This window comes from Neoarius graeffei, chromosome 24, assembly GCF_027579695.1.
Source record: "Neoarius graeffei isolate fNeoGra1 chromosome 24, fNeoGra1.pri, whole genome shotgun sequence".
NCBI classification, from domain to species: Eukaryota; Metazoa; Chordata; class Actinopteri; order Siluriformes; family Ariidae; genus Neoarius; species Neoarius graeffei.
Window position 1 is genome coordinate 18,175,944 of NC_083592.1, and position 25,081 is coordinate 18,201,024.

At 43.1% G+C, this 25,081-nt stretch overlaps 1 protein-coding gene across 2 annotated transcripts in view; it reads right to left on the bottom strand.

Moving 5' to 3' along the window:
- Positions 1-24,511, bottom strand: part of mob1a (MOB kinase activator 1A) — a 67,159-nt gene extending 42,648 nt beyond the window's left edge. The window contains exon 1 of one of the 2 annotated variants that reach the window (XM_060906850.1): positions 24,280-24,511. In XM_060906850.1, coding sequence (XP_060762833.1) covers positions 24,280-24,293 — 14 coding nt within the window. In that variant the 5' untranslated portion in view covers positions 24,294-24,511. The remainder of the gene's footprint in view (positions 1-24,279) is intronic. The other variant, XM_060906851.1, reaches the window with a different exon arrangement.
- Between the last annotated feature and the right edge of the window lie 570 nt (positions 24,512-25,081).

Below are 25,081 nucleotides of genomic sequence, written 5' to 3' on the forward strand. Positions count from 1 at the left end.
GATGCCGCGGCCAAAGCCAGGGCAACTGCTGAAGCTGCACATGCGCGAGCTACATTCGCACAAAAAGAGATGGAATTGAAGAAGCAGAGGGCAAGATTGGACTTGGAAAAGGCCACACTAGAAGCGAGCTTACAGGCACTTGAACTTGAGAGGGCAGCAGCTGCTGCCAATGCTGAGGCTGAAGTCTTAGAGGCGGCGGCGGCGGGAAAGGAGTCAGAGGACATGCACAGTCTCAGAAGCAGCGTCACACCACAGGAGAAACAAAGGCGGACAGAGGCTTATGTCGAACAACAAGCCACTCAGGTCAGTTCCAGCTCCCAGGCTCCCCCTCAAAGCGCACCACAACCCCGTCAAATGAAAGAGTCACCACCAACGACACAGCGAGGCTCTATTTCAAACCCCATAGATCCCAATGATGCTCAAACAGTGTATTCAGCCGCACAAAGGAGCGTGTACTTACCCGCAGACCAGCCTCCACAACTCCCCAGCTCCTACCCTCACTCTCCATATGAAGATCACTAGCAGCAAAGCTACTCCTCACACCATCATCCAAGCCGCCCCCTCCATCCACCTAGAAATGACACCTACAACCCTCACGTCACTCAGGGTGCTGACATGATAGACTTTGCCAGGTATCTAGCCCGCAGGGAGCTAGTTACTACAGGGCTCAGTAAATTTGATGACAGGCCTGAGAGCTTTAGAGCATGGCAGTCCTCATTCTTTAATGCTATCCATGGCCTGGGGTTAACAGCTAGTGAAGAGCTAGACCTACTTATCAAATGGCTAGGGAAGGAGTCCTCTGAACACGTCAAGAGAATGCGAGCCGTGTACATCACAGACACACAGACTGCTCTTAAATTGTCTTGGTCAAGACTTCAAGAATGTTATGCCACACCAGAAGTGATAGAGAGCTCACTGTTCAAGCGCTTAGACAGCTTTCCTCGTCTAACTTCAAAGGAGAATGTTAAGCTGAGGGAGTTAGGTGACCTGCTCATGGAGGTACTCTCAGCCAAAGCAGATGGATATTTACCCGGCCTCAACTACCTCGATACGCCGCGGAGCGTTAATCCCATCGTTGAGAAGCTGCCACTGAATCTTCAAGAAAAATGGCTGTCGTCAGGCTCAAGATACAAGGAACAACACAGGGTTTGTTTTCCCCCATTTGCCTTCTTTGTAGACTTTGTTCGCGGTCAAGCAAAGGCCAGAAACGACCCTAGCTTTATCCTGAACTGTAGTCAGGGTCAACAGCTCAGTGAGAGGGCCGCAGCAAAACCTGAGGGTTTGAGAACTGCCATATCTGTCCACAAAACTGACGTGGCTATGACAGAGTCCGGTCTGCCTCAGGGAGCGGGACAAGGCAATGATCCAGTTAAATTCTGTCCACTTCATAACAAGCTGCACCCCCTAGAAAAATGTAGAGGCTTTAAAATGAAGTCACTCGCAGAACGCAAAAAGCTGCTGAAAGAACACAAAAGATGCTACAAATGCTGCTCACCTTCTCACCTAGCTAAAGAATGCCTTGTTAAGCTCAAGTGCAGTGATTGTGAGAGTGATGAACATTGTACAGCTCTGCATCCTGACACCCCCCTCTCTCAAACCGCACCCTCTGTCACACAGTCATACACGGCACAGCAGAATGGTGCTCCTCCAGAGATCGAGTCAAAGTGCACCAAAATCTGCGGAGACGGTCTCCCTGTGCGTTCATGCGCGAAGATATGCTTGGTCCAAGTTTACCCACAAGGCAATAGAGAACAAGCCGTCAAAATGTATGCCATCCTGGATGACCAGAGCAACCGCTCACTGGCCCGGTCAGAGTTTTTTCAGCTCTTCGGCGTCCAGGGCAGCCCTTCACTCTACCTCATGAAGACCTGTGTGGGCACCTCAGAAATGCTTGGCAGGAAGGCAGTAGGGTTCCAGATAGAAGCCATGAATGGCAAGGTGTGCTTAGATTTACCCCCACTCATTGAATGCAATGAAATGACAAGCAATAGGGCAGAAATCCCATCACCAGAGGTCGCTCTTTCGCATGCCCATTTAAGACCTGTGGCCTCACAAATCCCAGAGCTCGATCCTGAAGCACAGATCCTAATACTGCTGGGTAGGGACATCATCCGTGTGCATAAGGTGAGGGAGCAGATTAATGGGCCCAACAGTGCACCCTTTGCACAGTGCTTAGACCTCGGGTGGGTCATAGTTGGGGAAGTTTGCATCGACAGCACACACAAGCCTACTGTAGCTGTCTACAAAACTAATATCCTACAGAATGGGCGTCCATCTTTCCTGACACCATGCCAAAGTCACATCCACGTGAAAGAGAGGGCAAGTTATGGCGGGGAGCAGAGCCATGGTCTCCCTCGCCATCCAGCAGTCAGTGTTCATGCTAAAAACGAGCTCGGCCTCAACGTGTTCAGTAGAACAGAAAACGACAACAAACCTGCATTGTCCTTTGAGGATGAGACATTTCTGAAAACAATGCATGAACAGTTTGTTCAGGACAAGCAAAACAGCTGGACTGCTCCACTGCCATTTCGGTCACCTAGGCCACATCTCCCAAATAACCGTGCTCAGGCGCTCTCTCGCCTCCACTCCTTGCAACGCACGCTGAACAAAAACCCTGAAATGAAAGAACAGTTTCTTGCCTTCATGGAGGGACTCTTCAAAAACGGGCACGCAGAGGAAGCATCCCCTCTCAGCGAGAACACAGAGCGTTGGTACTTACCCTTCTTCGGTGTGTTTCACCCCCAAAAGCCAGGCCAGATTAGGGTTGTCTTTGACTCTAGCGCACCAGAGGGTGGCATCTCGCTGAACAGCGTCTTACTCTCAGGCCCCGGTTTAAACAACTCCCTTCTCGGAGTCCTGCTCAGATTCCGAAAAGAGCTCATTGCGGTTACTGCTGACATCCACCAAATGTTCTACGGCTTCTTAGTGAGAGAAGATCACAGGAATTACTTACGATTCCTCTGGCACAAAGACAACGACCCAAGAAAGGAGGTAACTGAGTACCGCATGCGTGTGCACGTGTTCGGGAATAGCCCCTCACCAGCAGTGGCCACGTATGGCCTACGGAGAGCCGCTCAACAGAATGAAGAGAGGTATGGATCAGACTCGCGTTGCTTCGTCGAGAGACACTTTTATGTGGATGATGGGCTCATCTCCCTCCCGACCGAAGCCGAGGCCATCGACCTGCTCAAGCACACACGAGCATCACTTGCTGAATCTAATCTCAAGCTGCACAAGATTGCCTCAAACAGTGTTGAGGTGATGAAAGCATTCTCATCCGAAGATCTGGCCGCAGGCTTAAGAGACTTAGGCCTTGACAAGGAAGCCCTGCCTGTGCAGAGAAGTCTCGGTTTGTGCTGGGACATCGACTCTGACACTTTCACCTTCAGAGTGGCGGTCAGTGACAAGCCATTCACACGTCATGGAGTGCTGTCCACGGTCAACAGCCTCTTCGACCCACTGGGCTTTGTTGCCCCAGTGACCATTCGAGGACGAGCACTGTGGAGAGAACTTTCCACAGAGGTGTGTGACTGGGACACTGACCTCCCTGCAGACAAGCTGAATAAATGGGAAACTTGGAAAAAGTCACTACAAGACCTGAGCTGTCTTCACATTTCCCGCTCATACATACAGCAGTCCCTGTCCAGTGCCATATACACAGAGCTGTGTCTCTTTTCGGATGCTTCTAACTGGGCCATAGGGGCAGTAGCTTACCTAAGGGTCATCACACCAGGTGGGCAGTGCAGAGTGGGCTTTGTGCTCGGGAAAGCAAAGTTAGCCCCTCAACCAGAGCCAACCATTCCCCGCCTTGAGCTGTGTGGAGCTGTGCTGGCCACGGAAATGGCTGAATTGATTCTGGAGGAGCTAGATCACAAGCCAGATGCGGTGAAGTTTTTCTGTGACAGCAAAGTGGTGCTCGGGTATATACACAATGAGACTAAGAGGTTCTTTGTATATGTACACAACCGCGTTCACCGCATACGTCAGTCAACCTCTCCCCAGCAGTGGCACTACGTGCCCACAGATCAAAATCCAGCTGATCTGGCCACTAGGTCAGTGCCCACATCACAGCTCAACACTACCATGTGGTTCACAGGTCCTGAGTTCCTTCACAAGTCGCAGCAGTCCGGGACTGACGAGATTTTTCCATTGGTGGATCCTGAAACAGACAAAGATGTGAGGCTACAGCTGACCACCCTTGCCACTCACGTAAGCGAAAATAAATTCACAGAGCGCGTCAAGAAATTCTCCACTTGGGGGTCTTTGCTGCAGGCAGTCTCTTTCTTAATTCACCAAGCATCATCATTCAGGCTAGGTTTGCCAGACACGTGCAAAGGATGGCACCTGTGTAAAAAACCTCGCACTCCAGATGAGCTAGCTGCTGCTAAGAAGCACATACTCATGTCCGTCCAAAGGGATGCTTATCCGGAGGAGTATAAAGCACTGCAAGAGAATCGCCCTGTTCCAAAGTCAAGTGTCATCCTGGAGCTCGACCCTTTCCTGTGTGACGGCGTCCTGAGGGTCGGAGGACGTCTGAGACATGCGTCTGAGAACCCTGAGGTGAGAAATCCAGTCATTCTTCCAAAACAGAATCACGTCACAAAGTTGTTGGTGACACATTACCACACAGAAGTGCAGCACCAAGGGCGACACCTCACAGAGGGGGCAGTGAGGGCCGCTGGCCTGTGGGTCGTCGCCGGCAAGAAGCTGATAGGCTCAGTCATTCACCACTGTGTCACCTGTCGAAAGCTGAGAGGTAAGCTTGAGATACAAAAGATGGCCGACCTTCCCCCAGAACGTCTGGACACATCCAGACGACACATCCAAAAGATGGCCGACCTTCCCCCAGAACGTCTGGACACATCCCCGCCATTCACACATGTGGGCTTAGATGTTTTTGGGCCCTGGAACGTGGTCACCAGACGCACCAGAGGCAGCGTGGCTCATAGTAAGCGGTGGGCTATACTCTTTACTTGCATGAGTACAAGGGGTGTGCACATCGAGCTGATCGAATCCATGGACTCAGACAGCTGCATCAATGCCTTAAGAAGGTTTTTTGCAGTTAGGGGGCCAGCGAAGCAGTTGAGATCCGATAGGGGCACAAACTTCATTGGGGCAAGCTCTGAACTGGGCCTAAGGCCGGACGATCCAGGTCAGGCCAGCACCGTGAAATACCTTCATGAGCATGGGTGCACATGGGAGTTCAACCCGCCACATGCGTCCCATATGGGGGGCGTATGGGAGCGCATGATTGGCGTGGCCTGCAGAATTCTTGACACTATGCTGCTGCCAGCTAAGCGCACAAATCTAACTCATGAGGTGCTGTCTACCCTAATGGCGGAGGTGTCTGCCATAATCAATGCAAGGCCGTTAGTCCCTGTGACCTCTGATCCCTCCTACCCAAGGCTTCTGACACCTGCAATGCTGTTAACCCAAAAACCTGGGGTGTCGGCTCCAGCTGGCAGTTTCAATGAGAAAGATCTTTTCAAGTGTCAGTGGAGACAAGTGCAGGCACTTGCCAATGAGTTTTGGACACAATGGAGAAAAGAGTATCTCCATACCCTTCAGCCGAGGCGCAGATGGCGCACCGCAACTCGAGACCTACAGGCCGGAGACGTGGTGTTACTCAAAGACATTCAGTCTCCTCGCAACGAGTGGCCTATGGGCCTGGTCACTGCTACCATCCCAAGCGTGGATGGAAAGGTCAGGAAGATTGAAATCAAGACCACTTCTCAAGACAAAGTAAAAACTTTTCTCAGGCCAATTTCTGAAGTTGTTTTGCTCTTGCCAAAGGAAGGCCAAGGGTCTAGTTTGGACATTTAAGTGTTAAAGTGGCATTAAATGCCAGACGGGGAGTGTTCTGCTCTGCATAATAAGTTTTCATTTTGACTTTAATAAGGATAAAATATGTTTACGTTAGAAGAATTTCATAAGGTTTCCAAAAGGTAAAGTGGTTTTTAATCTAAGTTTTGTACTACTTACTCTTACTTTGCTACATCGTGACACAGGAAGCGGACTCAGGCAGAGGAAGTTTTCTTTATTCATTACGGAAGTCAGTTCAGTAATGCAGCAAACAAAGTGTGGTCGCTAATGTGTTGTGTGTGCAATGTGTTTCATGAACCCGCCAGAAAGCAATGACTGTACGTATCATAGCTGGTTTAATTTGTCTGGTATTTCTTTTATGTAAGTTTAGTAATACTTGAGTAAGGTTAATTCATTTGATAGTCGAATATTTCTCTCCAACCTCCATGTAATGTTACGTTAAGCTAACATGCGTTGTCGTTATCTTTGATGTCAGCATCTGTTGTTAATTTTATTAGCTTCCTACAGTACAGTAAGTAACGGAAATGTTATTTTCCTTCTTTTGTAGTTTCACTCCGATTCATGTTGCCATTTTGATGAAAGAGAAGTTATTAAAAGGAGCAAGCATGCTCATTTTCCTGGCTCTTGAAAAGGAGTTTGGCCGACTGTTTAATCTATGTTCACGCTCAGGGAGCATAACACTTAGAGAGAGCAGTACAGGAGCCACAATACGTGAGGTCAGAAAAAGGAAGCACGGAGTCACAAATAAAGGACTGGGCGGCACCAGTATCTCGCAAAACTCTAATTGGGATCTGATCTCCCTCCCGACCAGTGAGAGAGACCAATCCCTTTAAAATAAACGGATCATACAGAGAACAGGTAACGTCATCTGCACTCTGGACACGCACAAAGCCACAGCTTTTTGGCTGCGTCTGTGGAGACCGTTTTCGTTTTTGCAACACAGGACACACGGCAATAAGATGGCCAGACTCGTGGCAATAGAAACACTCATGCGTTTCAGTCGTAGGCGAGGTCTTGCTGGCAGTATTTCCATTACCACTGTCAAATCGTCTAAAGACTCGCTTCGGACTAGAAGGCTGAGATTGAACGCAACGGGAGGAGTTAAAAACAGACTTATGTGTCAACGTATATTCGTCAGCACAGACAGCGGCCTGTGCCAAAGTTGTAACATTCCTTTCATTGATATACGTAGCGATTGAATCCGACACACAGTTTTTAAATTCCTCCAATAGAATCATCTCGCGAAGCTGATCTTTAGTCTGGATTTGCAAGGACGAACACCAGCGATTAAACGAGTTCTCCTTTTCTCTTGCAAACTCCACGAACGTCAAGTTGTCTAATTTTTTTAAACCACGAAATTTCTGTCTATATGCCTCTGGGACTATTTCGTAGGCACGCAAAATTGCAGTTTTAACAATCGCGTAATCAGAACTCTGATCAACAGTTAGAGCAGAATAAACGTCTTTAGCCTTTCCAGTCAACACGCATTGCAGCAACAGTGTCCACACAGCAGAAGGCCATTGTAATGTTGTTGCAACGCGTTCAAGGTGTGCGAAATATTTTTCGACTTCGGCTTCACTAAAGATTGGTACCATTCGAATATTTCTGGTTACATCAAAAGCAAAGTCACGTCGAGGAGTAGGGGGAGAAACAACGGCAGCTTGAGAACTACCAGCAGGTAGAGTCACCTGCACAGGCCGTACAGGAGACGACTGAACAGAGTGTGGAGGAGAGGTAGGAGGAGGAACTAGCGGAGCGCTGGGCTGCCTTGCAGCCAACTCTAATCGAAGCTTTTCCAATAGGAACTCACGCTCCGCTTGTTCTCTCTGGCGTTGAAACTCTCTTTGTCTTTCTTTCTCCACAACCTCCTGTTCCAACTTTTTAAGGTCCAACTCACGATCGACTTCCAGTCGTCCGAGTTGGACTTTATTATCAAGCTCGAGTTTAAGAGCGCGCGCCTCACAGTCGGCACGAAACTTTTCTAAACTTCCCCCACGCAACTGAGAACCAGGTGTACCAAATGTTCGTAATGGAGAGGGAGGGGCACTAGAACCTTTAATAAAAACACCTTGCTCGATTAATGCCTTTTCCACAGCCGAAAATAACGTGTCTTTTAATCTTTTGTCGTCACTACTGACGTGCACGGAATAATGGTCCGCAATTTCCAACAGCTGATCTTTCGTACATTTTAATAAAACATCCCTTGAAGGATTGTCATGAAATTCTTCTAATGAAGACATGGTTTCAAATCAGAACAAAGAACCACGAAATTACGACACAACAAACTCTTTGCAATATTCCGAAATTAAATCTACAAAAATAATAATACTAACAGGGCCGTCACCACCAACTGAAAAAAACAAATATGCAAAGTGAAACGAATAAAACAAGATCAAAACCACTAGTGCGAATTTACCCAACCACCCTTAAACAGCCAAGGCACGACTGCGGAAACCCTAGTCCTACTTACCTACCCCATAAAAAAAAAAATAACTAGCCTCGACTAGTCTTCAGAGGCGTACCGATTGAAGGCGGCTTTAAATGCTTAACACATAGGAGATGCATCAACGTGATCCACCTCCTTGCAGCATACCTCCCCCCGGGGTAACCTCCAAAACAGAAATCAAAGAAAGCAAAAATAGTGCTCCGATGGAAGAATTCCAGAAATCCAGCTGGAGCACACTACCTCACTAGAGTTTCCGAATAAGAGCAGCTTATTAAGTACGAGCGCCCAAGTGGAAATTTGGGTTTAAGACGAGCCCCCAATTGTTACATGCTCTAGGGAGGCATGAACAATCAAAAAAAAAGGGGTGGTGACATAAACCCAAAACACAAGACAACGTAAAAAGGGTGAAATTTATTTACAAAAGTGCTTAACAAAAGGTGATAGAAAAAAACGGAATGCAAAGTCCAACAAGGAGGGTGGCAGTCCCAGGAGCCAACCCTCAACCGAGCAGACAGACGCGAAATGGCAAGACGAGCATGCAAAAACCCCAAAACCCTCTCTCCTCTCTAACAGGTGGAAGCACAGGTTTATATAGGCCTTCCTCAAGTGAAAACAGGTGAAAGGAGGAGGAGCCAACACAAGCTGCTACACCTGAAGAGAGAGAGAGAGAGAGAGACACACACACAAAGAAGGAGAAACATGCACACATACAAACACAGGAGGCATAACACGTAACATGCAATGCATAACAACCTGCTTCGCAGAGTCCTCACAACTCTTTCGTCTGGAAGTCAGCTTGAAAAAGATTGAAGTTCTGTACCAACCCCCACCCCAAGAAGCATACCATGTCCCCCACACATCACCATCGGTCAGACAGAGCTGAAAACAGTCCATCAGTTCACCTACCTGGGGAGTACCATGTCATCAGATACAAAGCTGGACAAGGAAACTGACAGCAGACTGGCAAAAGCAAGCAGCACCTTTGGAAGACTCTACAAAAGAGTTTGGAAGAACAGACACCTGAAGAAATGCACCAAGATCAGCATATACCGAGCAGTGGTACTGACAACACTCCTCTACGGTATGTAGTGAAAGTTCATTATGTCTACCTATTGAAACTATTCTTTAAATTCGTTTCTTAAGACAAGGATTTTTTAAGATGTTACCTTGACAGTTTCGGCGATAAACTTCCGCCTTCTTCAAAACAGTCACCAGATGTCGAGTGGTGACGTGCCTTAACAGCTGATGTTACTCTAAGGAGGCGTGAACGTCCCGCCCAATTTGACAGAAATAGATAATAGAAAATAGATTCCAGCGTTGGATTTTAGAGGCAGTGGAGATACGAAAGCGTGCGCAGAGAACGATGAACCGGGATGAGGGAGCGTATGCGCTGTCACACACCTGGAGCGCCGTCCTGGAGGAGCGACCTGACAGCAGGAGGCGTGAACTACCTGTCAAATTGGGCGGGACGTTCACGCCTCCTTAGAGTAACATCAGCTGATAAGGCACGTCACCACTCGACATCTGGTGACTGTTTTGAAGAAGGCGGAAGTTTATCGCCGAAACTGTCAAGGTAACATCTTAAAAAATCCTTGTCTTAAGAAACGAATTTAAAGAATAACTCCTCTACGGTGCCAAGATGTGGGCCATCTACCGTCGCCACCTACGACTTCTGGAATGTTTCCATCAACGCTGCCTCTGCTCCATCCTCAACATCCACTGGAGCGACTTTGTCACCAACATCAAAGTCCTTGAAGAGGCAGAGGTAACTGGCATCGAGGCCATGCTGCTGAGGACACAGCTACGCTGGGCTGGGCATGTCTCTAGAATGGAGGATCATCGCCTACCCAAGATCATGCTGTATGGTGAGCTGTCCTCCGGTCACCGAGGCGTAGGGACTCCAAAGAAGCGATACAAAGACAATCTGAAAAGAATACTGAAGGACTGTTGTATCGATCACCGCCAGTGGTCGACATTGGCTACCAACTGAGTAGCCTGGGGACATATAATTTAACAGCCTATCTCCTCTTTTGAAGAGAGGCGAAGGTCTGAAGCAGCAGACAAAAGAAGAAGGACCGTAACACCAAAACCAAAGAAACAAACCCTACAGCCCAGACCTTCTCCTGTAACTTCTGCAGTCTGACCTGTCATTCTTACATCAGGCTGTTGAGCCATCAGAAGAGCTGCAGCAGCCGTGGACAACCCTCCCACTGAGCTTTGTTCATCGAAGCCATGCCATGATGATTTCCCACATTAATAAAGTACTTTGTGTCTGCTGCATCTTTCAGTTCTTTTAAATCAAGGCTGAATACTTGCTTCTTTGCCACTGCCTTTTATTCAAATCAAATTTGAGGCTTTTGATTAATTCCTCGCTCTGCATTCGAACTTTTATTCTTGTATTTTATGTTTTATTCTATTTTAGCTTATTTTCTATTCTCTTACCATTTTTAATTGTACTTGAATGTCCATTTATAATGTGTTTCTACCTCTGTCCATTCACCCCAACACACTACAATATTATTGCCATTTTCACGCCATAACTTGTAAATTTGTCTCGTGCCTGTTGTCATAAGGAAAAACAAACTACTGCTATACTCAGTCTAAAATACTTAATGGTCCTTATGAAACAGCTTTTCTTTCAGCACGACTGCAATGCATGATGGTATATATTGCTTGGTTAGTGACCAAAAAGTTGTATACTTCTTTTCACCATGCATTGTGGGATACCATAAGTCCACGATATAGGGTGTAATAATTCGCCCTACACATTCGGACAGCACTACAAAATGACAAACTTATTATATAGTCCACTATATAGTAGCCCACTATATTTCGGACACAGCAGTGTATCCACTGCTGTATCCACAGAGTATCCAGATCGTGGCGCGATCTGAAAACTCACAAACGGCTTTGAATTCTGCACTTTACAACTAAACTTTTACTAGAATTCACAAGTTTAGAGATGAGGAAAGGAAAGCAAAGAAAAGAAAGGTACTCCAAGGAAGGAACATTATTTAATTTTTATTGCAATTTTTATCGTACTTCTCAAATCACCTCAATTTTTAATCGCCCTGGTCAATTTTTAGTCACCACTGGTGACCATGCAACTGCCAAGTTTCAACCCTGAAGCCTGTATTGGAATAGGCCATAATAGCCAGGCATGTGAGAGGGCCAGCGCCAGATGGAGAACTCACAAATCAGTAAGCAACCTATTATAGATAAAAACTCAGTGTTTGCACATGTTTATGTCTTTGTGTGTGCCCATACTAGCTACAAAGCCTATTTATTTATTGCATGTGTGATTACAGGGATAGAGATTCACTGTGCCACAATAGTTATATGGTCAGGCTCGTGACAGCTTGAAGTAGTGTGTGAATTTGTAGCGGGGCAGAGCGAAGCCCCATACTTAATAGAATATGATAATGCATCGACCTGATTTTTGATGTCTTTTGTGACCACAGGATGCCCGATCGTAAGTGCAAGGCAACGTATCTCAAACGCTTGACCCCTGGAAAACAAAGTTTGTATCTCTAGTCACATAAGATAGATGGTTTTTTATCCAACCCTTATTTTTTATTTGCTTTTTAAAAAATAAATGTGGGATTATTTACTAACACATTTTACACTCATCAGGAGCTCCACTTTTAGGCAGTGCCTAAATACACAGTACTGTGCAAAAGTCTTAGGCACCCTATTTTTTTTTAATGCAAGCTTTGTGATCGATTTCTATTTCATGACTTCTACATTGAGTCAGTACAAAAACATTTTAGAGTTCCAAACATTTTTCAAGCACAAAATCAAATGTTATAGAAAAAAAACAGTTTGTATCTGAGCAGCATATTACATAGGAGACCACTTTTCAGATTAAAAAGGAAAGCATAATGAAGGCTATTTGCTTCAAAATTAAGAAGCAAGTCAAAGTACCCAGAAGAACTGCGGCTAGTTCTGCAAGATGCTCAGTAAAACCCACAGCTCATTTCCTTATAAAACTGCACTAATTGTACCCGAGACTACTATTTTTTTTAAAGCAAAGGGTCATCTCACACCAAATACTGACTTTCATTTATATTAAACCGTTTCCGGTTGAGAGTACGTCATGCGCATTCTGGCTGCCGCTTCTCACCGGAGCTTTTTTATTTTATTTTCTCTCCTTTTTTTATTTTAATTTATTTTTCTTTTTTCTGTGTTTGATGTTTGAGTGTTTTTGTCCGCCGGTTGTGGTGTAGCTCCGGACCCAGTTTTGGGTGTCGGTTCCCTCCAGGCCTTGGTTCGCTGTGGGTGATGCCTGTGCTCCCAGCTATGGACTGCAGTGAGCTCGTTGCTCATTTTAACATCATGGTTGTCCAGCACTCTGTGCTTTAATGCTTGGAATGATGTTCCGAGCAATGTTGCTCAGTGGCGTCGCGGCAGCTGTGCAGGCGGTTTGGGTCATACCAGCGCTCTGCATGGCGGTGCTTCTGTGCTCGCTTTGTGGATCCATGGCGTGGTGTTCGAGCGATGTTGCTGGCGGCGTCACGGCGGCTGTGCTGGAGATGTGGAACTTGTTTTCATGCGCCTTTTGGTGGGACTGTGGCTGTTACACCACTGGAATGATATCCTGACCTCTATTTGTTGGACTTTTTTTTTTCCTGCATATTATTGTAAAGCGACCTTGGATTTTGAGAAGGGCGCTATATAAATTGAACATATTATTATTATGGCTTACTGTTGTTTATAGTATTTTTTTAATGTTGAAATATTTCATTATTTTTAAGCCATTTTTGGCCTACAGCATTTCTCTACATGTGCCTAAAACTTTTGCACAGTACTGGACATGTATATTAGCTTCAAATGCCTATACTATTCTAGCTAATCAATCAGTTTGCATGGCCTGAATCCTTTTTCGATGGATGATGTTGGAATATTGTTGGCACAGCATTGGGTTTGAATCTAACATGACCTGCATAACCCAAGAGCTCAGCCTGTAGGTTCCTTTCAAAGGAGGGTAATTCCACCCCAAATCACCAGATTTAGAAAAATGTTCGCCACTGACCATCTCAGATTTGCTTCATACTTTCTGGAAATATTGTCAGTGTGCCCAATAAATAGTGTACAAAATTTTAGGCTTGTACCTTCATTAGTTTCTGAGATATAGGGGCTTTTAAAAAGGGGCATGACCCCAATTTCACTGTTGAAACGCGTGCTACAGAAAACGGACCTAACTTCCATAAGTCATTACTTTTAAACTATTCATGCAAGATACATGAAATTTTCAAGGATTGGATAGGCTCCAGCTTGCCTGCGACCCTGTAGAACAGGATAAAGCAGCTAGAGATAATGAGATGTTCTTCAATGCCAGACACCTCTAAATACTAAAATAGAAAGTTCACAGTTCAATATTTGCCAAGTTATGGCTTGCTGAAAATCATTAAAAAAATGTGCTTTGGAGCAACTTTGACACCCCATAGCTCCACATTAAAGCACACGAGATCTTTCACATTTTCTTATTTATTACTCATGTTATAGTACTCTTTAGACAACTAGGAATGTGTTCAAAAGAAATCAAACTTTCTGGTTTATCAGGCTTTAAAATTTTTTTTTTTTAAAAATTGCATCTATAATTCAAATGCACATTACAAATGTATGACAAGGTCTACCATAAAAACAATTACACCACTGAAAAAAGCTTGTTTCGATTAGCAAATGCACAAAATATGAAGTTGGTACCCTAAACCAAACTATAAATATTAAGGTATCAAGTACGGCATGTTTTACGATAGACAGAAATGCTGTTTTAAGGCATATTACAATACAATTACAAACCTACAGTGTAGGAAAAATAGCAACCTTAAAAATACTTTATTTGAAGAGCTTAAACAGTGTATTGATTTGCTTTTCCACATCAGATGGAAGTTTATACTGCCTGCCAGTTGATGTAAGTGGGGCATCAATGATTTTCATGACATGCACCAGAGGGACCCAACAGTTATCCTCTCTCCTGGGCCAGCTGTAAGTCTGAGAGGGACCATGAGGATGCATAAATGTTACTTGTACATCTTGTTCCTCCTCTGATAATGCACGAATGTTGCTTATCCACCACTGTCTGTCATACAAACATACAACATATTTACCAGGAATTGTATCTACCAGAGAGACTGCTGATTTAACAGGGATTTTATGCATTACTTGTGGCCGATTCCCACTCATATCCACAATGAAGCTAGGACCACCTGACACCCTGCTGACCTGCAGCTGGTTGGACATGATTGGAACGAATGAGTGGTTGTCTCCTGTTCCAGGAATAGTAGCTGACCTTGAAAATCTTGTGTCCAATGTTTTTCCACTCTCCATAACTTCCCCTGTACCAACCCAGATGAATTTGGATGTCCTTGATATGTTTTTCTGCCCACAAAAACAGATCAGATGGGGTTAGTACGGTATGTGACCACTCATAACTGCCTGTAAGCTAACTCGAGCTGCTGACCGCTTTACAGTGCCTCCAATATCATCACAGGGTGATTTACCATGAGAAGTGGCAAAGAAATGCCATTCTGCCAAAAGTCCAAAATCGTCTGCATGTTTTATTAGATTTGTGAAATTTTTATAGTTTTTGTATTGGGCTGCTGATCCATCACTGAAGTAAATGACCTTTTTCAGCTGGGGATGTAAATGGAATACATATAGTAAAACCTTTTTTAAGAATGCATGCAAGGCCACTGTATCATGCTTAAGGCAGTCACTTATTATGCAGATAGCAATGCATTTCGTTACTTTTGTACCATCTTCATTCTTTGCTCTAATGTACACTGCAAATGGATGAAGAGTGCATTGGCTGTTGTCCCAGTGGTATCCCTGGGCAGAATCCTGTACACAGAATGAATAGTTTTCGGCAAAATCCAAAAGCATAATACATTCATCCGCTGACAGATTTTCCTTCAAATTCTTCAAATATCCACTCTGGTGTTTGGCAATGAAATGATGTTTTGCTAGTTTGTCTGCTAGTAGATTATATGCCTTAAAACAGCATTTCCCTCTATCGTAAAACATGCCGTACTTGATACCTTAATATTTATAGTTTGGTTTAGGGTACCAACTTCATATTTTGTGTATTTGCTAATCAAAACAAGCTCTTTCCAGTGGTATAATTGTTTTTATGGTAGACCTTGTCATACATTTTAAGCCGCTGTCAGAACGCGCTATCGCTCAATCCCGTTCCGAGAATCGGGGCACTACATTTCAAACACATCATGACATTACTTATACCCACAAGAATCGTATATAAAAAGTTCTCCACTTGAAATCCTGCAGTTAATCAAAGAAATTATATTATTAAGAAGCGAATTTTCTTCAAGCGCGTAACGTTCCCGATTCAGTCGTTATGAGGCTACCAGTAACGGCTCGGCCAATCAGAGCAAGCCTAATTGGGTTGCCCCAACTAAGTAGGTCAATCATTGCGCAGCGAGTTCACACTTGTAAACAAGCATGGCGAGTGACACGAGTGATGAAAATTCGGTTTCAACGTCAGTTTCTAGAGGAAATACAGCTCTATCAACACATACAAATTGTATACTTCATATTGGAGATGGTGCAGAAAAAGATTCTGAGTCGTTCAGGAAGGTTAGGTGGAAGAAATTTCAAGAATGTGCAAGACAGTGGTTGGAAACATCGGACAATCATGAGGTAGATATAGCCAACACGTGGGTTGATTACTTGGATACATCATTTGCCGACATCCCGAACAATTGTGGCTTCCATCCAGCTTGTTATAGACGTTTTATCGACAAGAAAAGGATTACAGGTGCTCTACATAGGTGTCAGAAGGCTTCTTCTCCAAAAAGACGGTTTCTGATGTCGACGAACCTGCCCCTTCTCCCAAGAGACTGCGGTCAAAAGTGGGTTTGCTTGGGCAAGTTGGAACTCCACACCGTCACCGAAGTCATCATGTACTGCCGAAAATTTGCATTATATGCAGGAAGACTGACAGATTTATCACTGTCCACAAAAAGCATGAGAATGATAGACTGATACAAGCTGAGACAAAAGATGCAGGTAGGCCTATTAGAGACTTTATATATCTTCGCACAGTGAAATAATGAAAAATATATTATCTCACAACTAATCTGGACCAGGGCGGCACGGTGGTGTAGTGGTTAGCGCTGTCGCCTCACAGCAAGAAGGTCCTGGGTTCGAGCCCCGGGGCCGGCGAGGGCCTTTCTGTGTGGAGTTTGCATGTTCTCCCCGTGTCCGCGTGGGTTTCCTCCGGGTGCTCCGGTTTCCCCCACAGTCCAAAGACATGCAGGTTAGGTTAACTGGTGACTCTAAATTGACCGTAGGTGTGAATGTGAGTGTGAATGGTTGTCTGTGTCTATGTGTCAGCCCTGTGATGACCTGGCGACTTGTCCAGGGTGTACCCCGCCTTTCGCCCGTAGTCAGCTGGGATAGGCTCCAGCTTGCCTGCGACCCTGTAGAAGGATAAAGCGGCTAGAGATAATGTGATGTGATGTGAAGTTGGAACTCCACACCGTCACCGAAGTCGTCATGTACTGCCGAAAATTTGCATTATATGCAGGAAGACTGACAGATTTATCACTGTCCACAAAAAGCATGAGAATGATAGACTGATACAAGCTGAGACAAAAGATGCAGGTAGGCCTATTAGAGACTTTATATATCTTCGCACAGTGAAATAATGAAAAATATATTATCTCACAACTAATCTGGACCAGGGCGGCACGGTGGTGTAGTGGTTAGCGCTGTCGCCTCACAGCAAGAAGGTCCTGGGTTCGAGCCCCGGGGCCGGCGAGGGCCTTTCTGTGTGGAGTTTGCATGTTCTCCCCATGTCCGCGTGGGTTTCCTCCGGGTGCTCCGGTTTCCCCCACAGTCCAAAGACATGCAGGTTAGGTTAACTGGTGACTCTAAAATTGACCGTAGGTGTGAATGTGAGTGTGAATGGTTGTCTGTGTCTATGTGTCAGCCCTGTGATGACCTGGCGACTTGTCCAGGGTGTACCCCGCCTTTCGCCCGTAGTCAGCTGGGATAGGCTCCAGCTTGCCTGCGACCCTGTAGAAGGATAAAGCGGCTAGAGATAATGAGATGAGATAATCTGGACCATATAATATTGTTCTTTTCTTTACCTAAATACATGTAGTCTTTTATGTCTGCAGTACATAAAAGAGCTCTTCAACCAGTCATCAGTGCTCCTAGTCCAGATGCATATGGTTGGAAGGTAAGGGATTGTGATCTGGACATTGTTTGGATGACCAAGGACCCTGCTCCTAAGGCTATCCTGGAATCTCTCCACTGTGCTTGTAAATCGAGTGCTTGCACTGGTGGACGGTGCTCTTGCTACAAGGCAAAATTGGCTTGCACGGACCTTTGTAAGTGTTCAGACTGTGAGAACTGTGACAGATCTGATGTATCACCAGAGGAGACACTTGGCATGGATGAAAATCTATCGGATAGTGATGACTGTGATTTTGACATTTGAACACATACATATTCCAGTGGCTAGTTTACATGTAGATTGTTTTGTTTAAGATATTGTTATTCTCTCTTGTTTTCATTGTAAATTGTTATACTGTGTATATTTAAAATCTAATACCCATTCCACCTCTCTTAATTTGAACATTTTAAAAGCAATTTGGTCATTGTGCATATGAACTTAATACATTAAATTAACAAGTAGATGATATTGTGTTTCTATGATAGGCCTATAATGATAGCAAACCATCTTTTTAAAGAAATTCTTAATTTGTAATTTTTGCATCCAGCCAGAGAAGTATGTTATTTTGTTAAATATTGTGTGTCAGGCCTACTATATACTGGTATTGCTAATATTGTACTATTCGAACTTTGGTTCTTGAGGCAAAATTAATTTGATAAAATCATTAAAGTTTTTATGTTTCATATTTGAAATCTTATGGCAAACTTTTTTTTCATAGTTCTTTTTTTAGAATCTGATTTTAAAGTGTTTCTGTAAGAAATCTTATAGTCTAGACCAGGGGTGTCAAACCTGATCCATAAAGGGCCTTGTGGCTGCAGGTTTTCATTCCAGCCATGCAGCAGCACACCTGACTTGGCTCATTCAATCAACTGAACTGTCTTCACACAGTCAAATACTTGCAGCCACACCCACCCTTGATTAAAGGGTGGGTGTGTCAGTTGATTGAATAAGCCAAATCAGGGTGCTGCTGCATGGCTGGAATGAAAACCTGCAGCCACACGGCCCTTTATGGATCAGGTTTGACACCCCTGGTCTAGACCATCAGTCCTACTGAAATGGGGAATGAGATTTAATTTCGGTTCACAAGTTATAACTACAATTAACCTTTATTCAATGAATACTTAATTTCAAATGCTAGTTATCTTTCTGAATTAACAGATTGACATTGGTTTCAAGAGATATTCAAAAAATTTGGCCTGGAAAAAATGAGTTGCATAGAGAGTGAAGTTTATCCTGCTCAATCTTGATGAAGTGCCGTATTACACTTTGTGTATCTTTTATTTGGTTAAAGATAATTGACTCGTATTCACAGGATGTATACATGGTGGGATTGGTAATGGCCACAGAAAAAAAATCAATGCTGTGCGTTTTATATTAAAAAAAAGATATGCACCATCAAAAAGAGATATAGACCTCAAATTGTCAATTTTTTTCGCTAGATCGACAACTTGTGGGATCATTTTCTCAAATACTGCAGGTTTTTTCATGGAGAACTTTTTAAATATGATTCTTCATTCACTTGAGTCTCAGAAAAACCAAAACTTAGGTAGTGCCCGAATTCTTGGAACGAAACTCCATTTTTAGGCTCATTTTCAGCTTTTGACTGTGGCCTATTTGTAATATGCATTTGAATTATAGATGAAAATTTTTTTTTTTTTTTTTAAAGCCTAATAAATCAGAAAGTTTGATTTCTTTTGAACACATTCCTAGTTGCCTAAAGAGTACTATAACATGAGTAATAAATAAGAAAATTTGAAATATCTGGTGTGCTTTGATGTGGAGATATGGGGCGTCAAATTTGCTCCAAAGCAAATTTTTTTATGATTCTCAGCAAGCCATAACTTGGCAAATATTGAACTGTGAACTTTCTATTTTAGTATTTAAAGGTGTCTGGCATTGAAGAACAATCCTTGAAAATTTCATGTATCTTGCATGAATAGTTTAAAAGTAATGACTTATGGAAGTTAGGTCCGTTTTCTGTAGCACGCATTTCAACAGTGAAATTGGGGCCACACCCCTTTTTAAAAGCCCCTATATCTCAGAAACTAATGAAGGTGCAAGCCTAAAATTTTGTACACTATTTATTGGGCACACTGACAATATTTCCAGAAAGTATGAAGCAAATCTGAGATGGTCAGTGGCAAGGCCTCTGGTGATTTCACATGGATTGACCCAGCAATCAGGCTCAAAACTGTCCTTACAAACAACAGAATTTCTACCAAAAGGAGAGTACTTCTAAAATGTGACCTGTTCCCAAGTTGTGTAGCCACCGTTTAGCGAGTCATTTGCTCAGTTGTTGGCAATGGAACGCAGAAAAAATTGCCTTCCCTCATTACTATTTTTGCAACCATAGGCTTTGCATGCCACCATTTTTCAATGATGTTTTGTACATCCGGCTACATCACGGTATCAGGAGCAGTGAGCCAATCTAGATACAGGAAACATATCAACGACTATATGTCATGCTGACCTTTGACACCGCCTAGAAGACACCACCTGTGCCCTGAAATGAAACTTAAGTGAGCAGGAATACAAAAGAATTTTAAAAGCACTGCTTTATGTGACACAGTGCGAAATCAAAATGCATTTGTGCAAAATATGTAATTATTGTAGCCTATGTTTATTTTTCACTGCAAGTACCTGCTCTACCACTGAAATGGGCAATATAATGCAATTGACTAAAGTTTTACTTGATTAAAATCTCTCAAATTCTCTCAATATGAGGGAGTGATACAATCAATCCTTGAAAAAAATCTCCCAGCCTTACTTGCCCAATGGGCAAGCAGCTCCCAAAACGTACTTGCCCGAAAAACAATTCCACTTGCCCAGAGCTTTATTTTATTTTGGAGAGGACAGAATACAGTTGGGGTGGCACGGTGGTGTACTGGTTAGCGCACAGCAAGAAGGTCTGGGTTCGAGCCCCGTGGCCGGCGAGGGCCTTTTCTGTGTGGAGTTTGCATGTTCTCCCCGTGTCCGTGTGGGTTTCCTCTGGGTGCTCCGGTTTCCCCCACAGTCCAAAGACATGCAGGTTAGGTTAACTGGTGACTCTAAATTGACCATAGGTGTGATCGGTTGTCTATGTGTCAGCCCTGTGATGACCTGGCGACTTGTCCAGGGTGTACCCCGCCTTTCGCCCATAGTCAGCTGGGATAGGCTCCAGCTTGCCTGCGGCCCTGTAGAACAAGATAAAGCGGCTAGAGATAACGAGATGAGAGATGAGATAGCCAGCCTCTTTTGTTTTATTTCTTGACCGGCTAACACTGGCCACTAGGCGGTGTGTCTCATCTCATCTCATTATCTCTAGCTGCTTTATCCTGTTCTACAGGGTCGCAGGCAAGCTGGAGCCTATCCCAGCTGATTACGGGCGAAAGGCGGGGTACACCCTGGACAAGTCGCCAGGTCATCACAGGGCTGACACATAGACACAGACAACCATTCACACTCACATTCACACCTACGGTCAATTTAGAGTCACCAGTTAACCTAACCTGCATGTCTTTGGACTGTAGGGGAAACCGGAGCACCCAGAGGAAACCCACACGGACACGGGGAGAACATGCAAACTCCGCACAGAAAGGCCCTCGTCGGCCACAGGGCTCGAACCCAGACCTTCTTGCTGTGAGGCGACAGCGCTAACCACTACACCACCGTGCCACCCCAGCCCTGATCATAAATCCACAAAACCATAACACCAATATATGCAGACACATTCAGAAAGAAAAGTTCTAGTAGCAGAGGAATTAATAATTTAGGGTATATTAAGCTGTGGAGAGTTTTGAATTAGTATAATAATAATGTTGGAGCTTTGTATCGGTTATCAAAGGAACACAGTCCTGTGCAAAATGTCACCATTGAAACAGAGTGTAGTAATGAACCTACAGTTCGAGAGAGTTCTACACAAACACACTGAACTTTACAACAAGCTGCACGCATGTGAAATGGAAATAAATCGACTCAGGCAGGAAAAACTATTTTAGATAAATTTGTTATTGTCCGTTACACACTGATCAACCTGAGTGACTCAGTTGTGTCTTTGAATCGAGAATCAATGTAAAGGGAACTGAACATTAACTGTTTATTGAAATTATTATTACAAGAATGATTATAGTTACTATATGACTACAGCTACAACTGGAATGTGCTGATTCTGTTAGCGTTTGTAATTATTGTACCATCCACTGTTAGATAAAATTAAAATAAAATCTTACAATATTGTTTGAAAGTCTAGAGCAATATATTTTGTTATTTTACAAATAACACTTCAGATATTGTTTTAACAATAATAAGTATCACTGTATAAATGAGTGTGCACAGATAGCTGTATACTGTAACTACATGTCCTTGGGGTTGCTGAGACATGGACAGGTGGAAATAAGATCTAGCCCACAGTTCAAGTCAAAGCCCTTTGAGAGTAAATGATTTGGCTTTCACAACATTCTGTTGCCAAAGGCTGATGTCGGGAAAAAGTCATTACACAAAGAAGGTTTTCTTGCTTCTGTAGTTTTTTTAATACTATTTTTCCATGTCGGGACTTTTTGGGAAAAAGAACGTATATTTCAACATGTACAGTAGCTAATGCTAAGCCACAAATCTGCCCTGTCACTCAAGTCATTTCGAGGAATTTTGCACGGATCATAACCACTAATAAACTCTAATTTCCACGTATATCTATCCTTCGCTTCTTTCTGACTAAGACTGTCCAAGTAATCCGGTAGTAGAGCTTTTTTAGCTGTAGTTTTCTTTGGACAACAGCAACAGACGCCGGACATCTCCGCTCGGCTTCAGTATGCGAACAGCCAGTCAGCAGGTCCTGTATGTGTTTACGATTTTTATGTCATAATTTACAACCAATGGGAGACACCCTTTGTCAGCTGTCCACCAATCACAGGCTCCCGTGCCACAATGGCAGTATGTTGATAAATATTTAGAAAATAAAAATATCATTACAAATATGAAACCATCAAAAACAAATTTAAAAATTGTAATCTATATACTGGTTAGAGGTAAGGAACATTATTCAGTGATATAATTTATTATTAACTCCAATCGTGATACAAAAGGTCCAAGTTTGACACCTGCCCACTTCAACCGCACTGCTGGCACATGATGTCCTTGACCCTCATTGCCCTTAGCCAATTGGTATAATTACGTCATTACGTGGAACCCTCTGAGCCGAGCTTTTCCAGTACATTAGAACACATGCATACTTCGATGAATTATAACCAAAAACAAGGAAATGTGAATTATTTCCTCAAAATATTTTTGTAATTTTATATATTGTCATGTTGATGAATAAAACTTTTTAATGCATTTCCCGTGAAAAGAGACAAGCTACTTTAGACTGGTTCCCTGCTCTCTTCGCGCCTGTGTTGCTTAGGTTACCAGCACTAACTTTTGTCATCCAATCGGACAATTACCGTTAAAGTTTTACTCGTCCTTGCACAGACTTTACTCGTCTGGGATGACCAGACATGAGGTTTTTCGAGCATTGGATACAATTGTGATAAATATTCAGTTATTATATATTGAAGGAAGTTAAAAGACAGGGCTAGTGGTCGTCTTCATCCTCAAATAGTGGGCGATGAGCACTTCCTATAGTTTCTTTTCAAAAGCACATGGGTGTCAAAGATAATCCCAAAAATTTTACAATTAACTTAGCCCTAAATATAATAAAAATGAACATTAAGCATTTCAGTATTTGTATCACTCCACTTATTAAATAAAATTAAATTAAACTTGTTCAATAAAGTTCCAATGGAAACTTTATTGAACAATGGAAACATGCATCCAACATCCAACTGTGACTTATTTAGGGTTTTTTTTTTCAGAGAGCAAAAGTAAATAAAAATATTTGGGCATATTGTGTATCAAATGTCAGTTATTTGGTATGAACTTGTTTTATATTACAATACCAACACAGCTGTGATCACCTGTAACTGCGTGCCCAATCATAGCTGTTGTTCACTACAACCACACTCTTGTTCCTGTCATATCACATTTCACATAAAAGTGAAATCACTGGCAAACTGCTGTGGTATGTGCTTTAATTGGTAAATTATCAACATCGGAAGGGTCAGTTGCATCAAACCAACCTGCTTTTTTTGTTTGTTTTAAAAACAGGAGAGAGTTTTATTCCTTACATGTTATTTTCCCTGCCTATGTGTGTATGGTGACGTAGGCATAAAACAACAAAAGTCATCACATAATATAGAACTTTGTAAGAAACATTTTTTTTTTAAAGAATGGAAAACATGATATTGAGAGATTAACTGTGTGCAATAGGCCAAGGACATGACATGTTCAGTTTTAAGAGGTTAGTCCAAGTCCTAAAACTAAACAAGACGCTTTTAATTGCTTTCATTCTTTTACATATTGTCTTTGGTGTTAGCTAATGAGCAGTTCACCATCAGTTTGGCCTTTAATCACCTCGTCAATAGGACAACTGGTTTAATAACATCATTTATATCAAGTTCTTCAGCGGAAGCTTCATGGAGATCTTTCAAGGAAGAGAAAACGCGGTCTAAAGGCGTCCAGGGGATTGACATTTAAATTTTCAACTCACAAAGATGTTGTTTAATATAAAAACTAACATTTAATATATTTAATATCTTATCGTAGTTTTGTGGTGGCTAACTTTTAGTAATAAAGCTGGCCTCAGGCACATCAGTGGACAGAAAAGTTACACTATGGGCTAGTTAGTTAGTCGTAGCTAAATATTCAACAGAAATATATCTAGTTATCTCGACTACGCCGTTTCATAATAATAATGGACCGCAGGCTAACGAGTTAGCAAGCCACCGTTACTTACAAGAAGAAGCTCATTTCCGGTAACTTTGCTTTCAGACAGCGTAAAGCCCAAGTTTCCCAGAGCAAAAAGTCTTCACGAGAGTCTTAATTTCGGAATCAAACCGAGTTAAATACTGTACTTGCCGAAGTTTCAAAACTTTAACCAAAGTGAACATGAAACCGCGCTGGAACAGGAAGTCTTTGCACCGCCGCAGAGAAAAAGGAAACAGCAAAGAGTCCGATGTTGTCGCTAAAATACAGTGTAAATTTAGTGACAGCTGCGTTAGTGTCCTCTCAACAGAGCTGTGCACAAAAACAATAATAATATAAGCTATATTTAAACTTGAGAAGGTTTTCTTTAGTACTACAATTAAGCAATTCATTTAGTGATACAATTTATTAGTAATAACACAATGCAATGTTATGTAAAATAAGAGGAGAAATAGGATTTCCTGTATGTGTACAGCAGCCAACAACATTATCACACACTACAACAATAATAAAGGTAAAATAAGTGACTTCAGAAGAAGTACACAGCTCTGTAACAGTGTGTAATGTAATCACAATGGTAATATCGGATTAAGGGATGAACTCTCATGGCCCTTTATAGCTTACTTTTGTTTTATGCAAAAACCTTGGTTTTATTTTATAAATGTTGGTGTGTTCAAGGTGGATATGGCAATGCTACAGTAAACTCCCATCTTATTTATATAGAGAGGATATCACACGGGTGCCTGAAGATATTTACAATGCCAGAAAATAAACTTCATAGCTTTGTGCCACAGTTCTTTATATTATATGGATACATCCACACAAACAAATAC